General features: G+C 43.3%; 1 protein-coding gene across 1 annotated transcript in view; it reads right to left on the bottom strand.

Moving 5' to 3' along the window:
• Positions 1–3892, bottom strand: part of Clic (chloride intracellular channel protein 5) — a 41036-nt gene extending 37144 nt beyond the window's left edge. The window contains exon 1 of the mRNA XM_086546311.1: positions 3765–3892. Within this exon, the coding sequence (XP_086402437.1) occupies positions 3765–3833 (69 nt within the window). The 5' untranslated portion in view covers positions 3834–3892. The remainder of the gene's footprint in view (positions 1–3764) is intronic.
• Between the last annotated feature and the right edge of the window lie 3542 nt (positions 3893–7434).

Raw genomic sequence — 7434 nt, 5'->3', positions numbered from 1 at the left:
TACAGTCGCGCAATTATACAGGGCACTGCTGCTCATCCTGTAGTGTGTGTGTGTGTATGTGTGTATGTGTGTGAGTGTGAGTGTGAGTGTGAGTGAGTGAGTGTGTGTGTGTGTGTGTATGTGTGTATGTGTGTGAGTGTGAGTGTGAGTGTGAGTGAGTGAGTGTGTGTGTGTGTGTGTGTGTGTGTGTGTGTGTGTGTGTGTGTGTAGGGGGTAGGGGGAAGGGAAGGGGAAGGGGCCGCTGGAGCCAAGGGGGAGGGGTAAGCAAGAGAGGCTAAATGTAAATAATGGAAGCTCTGAAGGAGAAACATGGGAAGTGGCCAAGATAGCCCGGTCTGAGTCAGCTGGCGAGTGGGAAGGAGGCTGGATAGGAGAGGGGAGGGGTAGAGGGTGGAGAGAGGGAGGAGGGAGGAGGAGGAGGGGGCGGGGGCATGCGGGTACACTTTCCCTCTGCGGCCATGACCCGCCCTCACCAGGCGCCGATAGATAGATATTCGGCGGAATACGGTGAAATACGTACACTCCACTCGACGCGGATAATTTCATCCTGCTCGGCACGTGATAACAACAGGACACGGCATCAAATTACGGTCCGCTCCCCCCTCCCCTCCCCCCTCCCCCCCCCAGGTACACTCGATCCGCGAATAATCTGTGACAAACAAACACACACACACACACGCGTGTCACTCACTCACTCGCACCTACCACAGAAAAGGGTAATCAGTCCTTTTTCCTCAAATCTAAACGAAAAAAAACGCCCAGAATTTTAAAAAAGGTGACATCCTATTTCCCCAAATGCAACATCCTCACATCCAATGAGTAATGATCCTGCCAGTCCTAGCTAGCTAGCCCCAAGCCACGCCCTGGACGAGTCACCGCCTTCACCCCTTGGCTGCCCTTCCTACCCCCTCACCCTCGCCCTCCCCCCTACTTATCCTGCCCTCACGCCTGCTACGGAGGGCGAGGGAAGGAGAAAGGGGAAAGGCAGCAGTAGGATAGAGAGGGAATGCAAAAGAGGGAAAGGGAGGGGGGAGAAGGGCAGGAGGGAGCGAGAGAAAAAGGAACCGAAAGAGAAAGAGAACAGGGAGAATAAAACACGAGAGAGGAAGAGAAAGAAAAGAGCACACAAGAGAGAGAGAGAGAGAGAGAGAGAGAGAGAGAGAGAGAGAGAGAGAGAGAGAGAGAGAGAGAGAGAGAAGGAAGGGAGAGAAACGACCAGAAAGAGAAGAGGGAGGTATAGAAAGTAATAGAGAGAGAAAGATAAAGAAATGGTGAGAGAGGGAAGGAGAAAGCACGGGAGTGAGAGAAAGGGAAAAAGGGAGGAAGGGAGGGGGGAGGGATAGGGAGAGAGAGAAAGCACGATATAGTGAATGAGAGAAAGAAAGCACAAGTGAGAGAGCAAGAAAGCGAATGACGGACAGACAAACAGAGAGAAGGAGAGGGAGAGGGAGAGGGAGAGGGAGGAAGGGAGGGAGGGAGAGAGGGGGGGGGGGAGAGAGTGAGAGATAAAAGAGAAAGAGAGAGATAAAAGAGAAAGAGCGAGATAATAGAGGAAGAGAGAGATAATAGAGGAAGAGGGAGATAAAAGAGAGAGAGAGAGAGAGAGAGAGAGAGAGAGAGAGAGAGAGAGAGAGAGAGAGAGAGAGAGAGAGAGAGAGAGAGAGAGAGAGAGTCTAGGTATCTCCCCGTAAGATTACACGTCAGTCAACCTGAGACCACGCCCATCGGGGAAAAGCCCGACCCAGGCGAAATAAACTGACGAACGATCGTTATAAGACTACATCCTCCCTCCCCTCCCCTCCCCTCTCCTCTCCTGTTCTGTTTCCGCCTTTTGTCTGTCCACAGGTAAATAAATACGCAGTGACGTGGTAATACGTCTGCCCCCCTACCCCCCTCCCCCGATTTTCAACATCAAGAATGCATCATTTGAAAAGTGAGAGATGGGTCCTTCAGAGGAAATAGCCATCAATAGAAAGGTCTTAATTATAAACACTGGGTGAGGAACTAGGGGGGGGGGGTAGACTAAGCCCTAAATACGGGTCGTACGTACACCAAAGGAGATTCATTCAGCTACCTCTTGCAGAGGAAGAATTTCAATAACACTAGTCGCTTATCAATACATCTCACCTTCTGTAACCCCCCCCCACCCCTTTCCCCCTAGTGACCTTGTTCTGCACGTCCTGTACCCCGACCTTGAAATGTACCTCCCTAAAACATTCACGGTAACACATCCAGAGCCCACGGAGGAATTTTTCTAGGTTAGTACATGTATCAAGAGGTCATGGCTGAGTGTAACTTTCCCATGCATCAGGCAGACTGTGCCGGATCGTTTAATTGTTAAACAGAGCGAATAGATGCGTTACAGACTGAATGGGCGAGTGTGTGTGTGTGTGTGTGTATATATATGCTTCGCCGTATCGAAATTGGAAAAAAAAATCTATTTAGCGGCCGCCGAAATCGGTATATGTCTTCCACACATCAAATATGTTTAAGTCTTCGCAACGAAAAAAAAAAAAATCAACTTTCACTACCACATCCACAAGCATTGCCATCTGGACACTTTAGGAGAAACACATCGTTGCTAAACTAACTATGTTCCCCCTTCCCTTCCCCTCCCCCCCCTCCCAACCACTTACACATCCCGCGCAGTAAATCGATAAGGCGGGGGGGAGGGGAGGGAGGGGGGAAGGGAGAGAGGGAGTGAGGGAGGGAGGGAGCTAGCTGGTTTAAATGCCTGTTCAGTTCAGTCGTTCTTGGAGGCACATGCAGAGAGACGAGTTAGTTGACCTAAAGTGGCGAGGTCATCTGACCTTGACGATGCTGCTGCCATCATCAGCTCTCTCGTCGCGACCGAAAGGTTTTCGGAAAATCTAGACCTATTTATCGTAAAACTGCGACCCTTCCGGCGGCGGTAACAAACGCAAGGCAAGGTAAGGTAAGGGTGGAAAGTGCCGGGGTGTTTGTTATCCAGTCACACTAAGCCTTACTAAATCGGAAAAAAATTGACTAACATCCTAACAATTTTGTCAATTCCTAAAAGAAAAAGTCTCCGAACTGAACCGCTTCATAAATTCCTCCCCTTTTTTCCAAACTCTAAAATTTCTCAAGGGATCTGTCTGGTGATCGGGGGGTCTCCTTATCAAATCTAGCTTTATCTTATCTTGAATTCCGGAGGAGAGCGGCGAGCACACGTACACGTAGGTTCTCTCTTCCCGTGCCTTGCTCTCTGAGGCCTTCGAACCTCCTCATCAAGCATCAAGCGACGCTCTCTAAATTTAAAAAATCCATCCATCGTTATCTTCTGTGCCTGCCTACGAATAATGGCACAGAGAGAGAAAGAGAGAGAGAGAGAAGAGAGAAAGGTCGAGGAGACAGACATACGAGGAGTACAGCAACTCTGACGCGAGCCCAGGCCCTTCCTAGCCTCTTGGCCCTTGCCTTTCACGGATCATTTTCTTCTTTCCAGACACCCTTCTTGCGACCTGGATTATTCTTCCAAAAAGCCTCCAGGAGGAAGAACATCGTGACACTAAGGCACTTGTAGGAGATCCGCCATGCCACCTAGCACCAGGAGCCTTTATCTCAAAGACTCCTAAAGGACCGTTTGAGGATCTACTAACACAAGTTCCGACTGTGGATGACACATTCTCCCTCCCTCTCTCTCTCTCTCTCTCTCTTCCTTCGTTCGTTCGTTCCAACCAACCAACCAACCGCCACTCACGCACTCTCCTTCTTTCCAGACTCACTAACTCTCGCGACTTTACCTTGATAATAAGCTCGATCTCGGGGACGGCGCCGCCTCCATTTTCCTGACCGTTGGTCTCCTCTGACATGTTATAGGCTTAGATTAGGATCGAGGGCGACGAAGAACAATGCATTCACTTCTGGCGTCCACCTGACACTGAGGCCGAGTGGCAACTTCAAATGGGGGTTCGGTTGCCAGTTACTCCATTTCTCGACGAAAGCGACAGATAAAACGCGCATTACTCAACGGGGATTTCGGAGATATATATATATTTACCACCGACAAACTCTATCATCGTAATCAAATCATCAACCTATGTGTACACTTAGTATGAACGGAAGATCGTAAATAATAGAACAATGCACCAAAAAAAAGAGCATTTAGTGCGCCTGCGCATAACGTCTTTCACCCGAACTTGTTTGCCAGATGTACGATCACGCTCTTTTTCTCTCGAGTCGAGGCATTCTATTCTTTCACTTTGACGCAGTGACAAACAAGCCACCACTCGCACACTACGCAACAGAAACTAGAGATCAGGGTGTATATGCGTTCGATTTTATGGTCTTTTGTATCACTAATAGCTAGATATTAAAAATGTCAAGGCAATAAGTACAATAGCTAGATATAATAATGTCAGAAACTACACATCAGGATGTATATGCGTTTGATTGTATGGTCTTTTATATCACTAATAGCTAGATATAATAATGTCAGAAACTATACACACATCAAGGTGTATATGCGTTCGATTTTATGGTCTTTAATACGACTAATATCTAGATATTAAAAAAGTTGATGCTATATGAGACATCCTTCTTTCATTCTATGGGCTAAACAAAAGCTATGTTGCGTTATGACATGTATCGGTAACTCGTGTATGTATACGAAACACTTGCCGCTAGACGGAACTTAATATAATCTTTTAGCTTTCAATATATATAGTTTCGATACGCATAGTCACACCGTCGCTATTCATGCTGGTGGGATGTTATTGAATACAGTTAATTTGATTTGTTTTTGTTCGTGTCTTTCACTAGGTAACATTGATGATGTAATGAGATATTCATATTACTATTATATATATAATCTTTAAATATCATTATTGTTTGAGTTATCATTATAACTATTACTTTACAAATATTATTATTGACACTGTTACTAATGTCATCCATCATTTCATCACTATTATCATTTTCATCACATATGATAGCGGTACCATCATAATCTTTATGATTAAGTTTGTTATCATTCTTACTGTTATAAATTTTTAGAATTCATGATATTGTAATTATCATCTGTACCATCATTACTTAAACTACTAGTACTACTACTATTCATATATTGATGAAAGTCAATGCAAAATCATTATAACATTCATCATTATTTATGACATGTTATTGTTATTGTCATTATTATTATTACTGTTGCTGCTGTATTATATTTTAGTGTGATCTTTCTACTCTGGCAGAAAAAAAAACTCTGTATCATATTACTGTTATTAAATTGATGAACAATTGGTTGTAAATAGCAATCATTATCTATTGTTGGTATTGCTGACATTGTTATGAACTCGATAATCTCTCGATGCAATCCTGCGCGGCAACGTAATGCAAGGAATTCGAAATCCTATAATCTTGCCTTCGTCAGCTTACATCCTTGCGATTGAGTTACCATGGTGCTGTCATAGGCCTACATTAACTAAACGATGGAAACTAACGGTACTATTATCATACTTTCACTAATGATAATGATAACAGTAGTATTGATAACAATGATGATAAAACGTAAATGTTGTCAGTATTCTTATCACTGCTGTCTATATGCACACTTTTATTTGTCATTACGCCCGTTATCATCATTATTACGTCACTGCTGTCCGCCTTTTACATTCTAATGCGTCACTGATTATAATGAGTTATCATGAGGAATATGATTCGTGGGCATCATAGGCACCTCCCTATTGCACAATAAGGAAGTCTGTGCTTAACGATGTCCAGTGAATAAGAACGTTATGCACGTGGCGAATCTTCCTCCTCGATTAAGTAGTATAGGTAGCAGTATGATGTGTATATATATTCCCCCTTCATTCCTTTTGTATCTAATTGGATTAAAAATTCCAAAGGTTTAATGAAGTATTTGTAAATCTCGCGTCTAATTATATTACGCCTGTTCACACCCGCAAGTATAGCTATGGTCGAACAAATGTGTGATTTAATTCTCGTCGACACGTCGAGTAGGCCACCCGAATTCAGACTTTCACACCCCAGCCCTGGAGAAAGCTCAAACACCACGAGTTTATTCCAAAAATAAGCTTCTTAAACTGGAAGAACGAACCCCTGAGCCTGTTAGCGTTGACGAGAGGCAACACATTCCTCTCTGTTTAACTGGCTATGTCATTTATATATATTCTCTATAGATTTTTTTCCCCCGCTCACGTATGGGGTGAAGGGGTAATATTTTAACGATGCAACAACTCTTCTTGATCTACAGTACTTCAGTGTTGGTGATTGCGTGTGGACATCGAGTACAACTCCCCTTACTTGGGACGCACTCAAACCTATGATATAAATATGGACAAGAATCGAAGCCGTATAGATCTGTTTTTGCAATACGCCCCACTACGTCAAGATCTTCTTCACCCATAACGGATAAGGATATGCCAGATTTGCGGAGCAGATGTACCAAAAACGTTTGTATATCCAGCCCCCCCCCCCCTTCAGACAATCACTCCAAGACCTGCTACAGAATATGCGTCCCACATATCCGTCCTACTCAACATAGAATCTCAAGATAAAATCAAGTACCTGATTGATGGCCCCCCCAGGTGGCAGTAGTGGCTCTCGGTAATGCCAACCACATAACCCACGTTGGCGCAGATCATGTTCGAAGGAATTTTTATACCCTCCACATGTGCCCAATTAACCAACATTTTGACATCCTAATAGCCAAACGTAACAAATAGTTGTGACTTGTGGTCGTTTTGATCGTTTTTCAGGTGCTCTCATCAGAATGACTGTTATTATCTTCATGCTTGGTGTTGCAATGGTTTTGTTTGTGTTGTCTTTATTTCTGGTAATACAATTGATACCATCAATGTATTTAGTATCATAATTACTTCAGTGGCCTTATTATTACTGGTCATGTTTTTGTTTTGTTTTTCATTGTTATCGTTATTGGTAACATCTTATCATCATCATAGCTATTATATCATGTTTGATACTTATGAAAACAGTGGCATCAGTGGTGTTAATGCTCAGCGTAAATAGTAACGGTGTTATACTTATCAATAATGTAACATTTTCTTAATATTCAAATTAGTTTAAACAATTTGGTCCAAGGGACAATGTTCTTGTAACAGAGCCTTTTCTTCATTCATCGCGGAATTTTTTATTTTATCGAGCTTTTAAAACCCTTTCAATTAGAGTTCATGTTTCCAAATATATAGTTAAAGGATTGCTACTTACAACCAGATTAATAATGACAAGGTTATTAATGTGAACTTTGTTACATTTTTTAGGGCGATCCCTATCATGTTAGTGCGTGTGTGTGTGTGTATGTGCGTGTTTCCTATAATCTGAGATTACAAAGAGCTTAGATTAGCCGGAAATGAACATTGATAACAAGAGTACTCGCTTAATTAAAATATGTAAAGATTACGATTCGGAAAAGGATTAACAGAATTCAGTAGA

Source organism: Penaeus japonicus, unplaced genomic scaffold (genome assembly GCF_977035675.1).
Source record: "Penaeus japonicus unplaced genomic scaffold, GWHDUDI00000001_assembly GWHDUDI00000017, whole genome shotgun sequence".
NCBI classification, from domain to species: Eukaryota; Metazoa; Arthropoda; class Malacostraca; order Decapoda; family Penaeidae; genus Penaeus; species Penaeus japonicus.
This window is presented reverse-complemented; position numbering and strand designations above follow the sequence as displayed.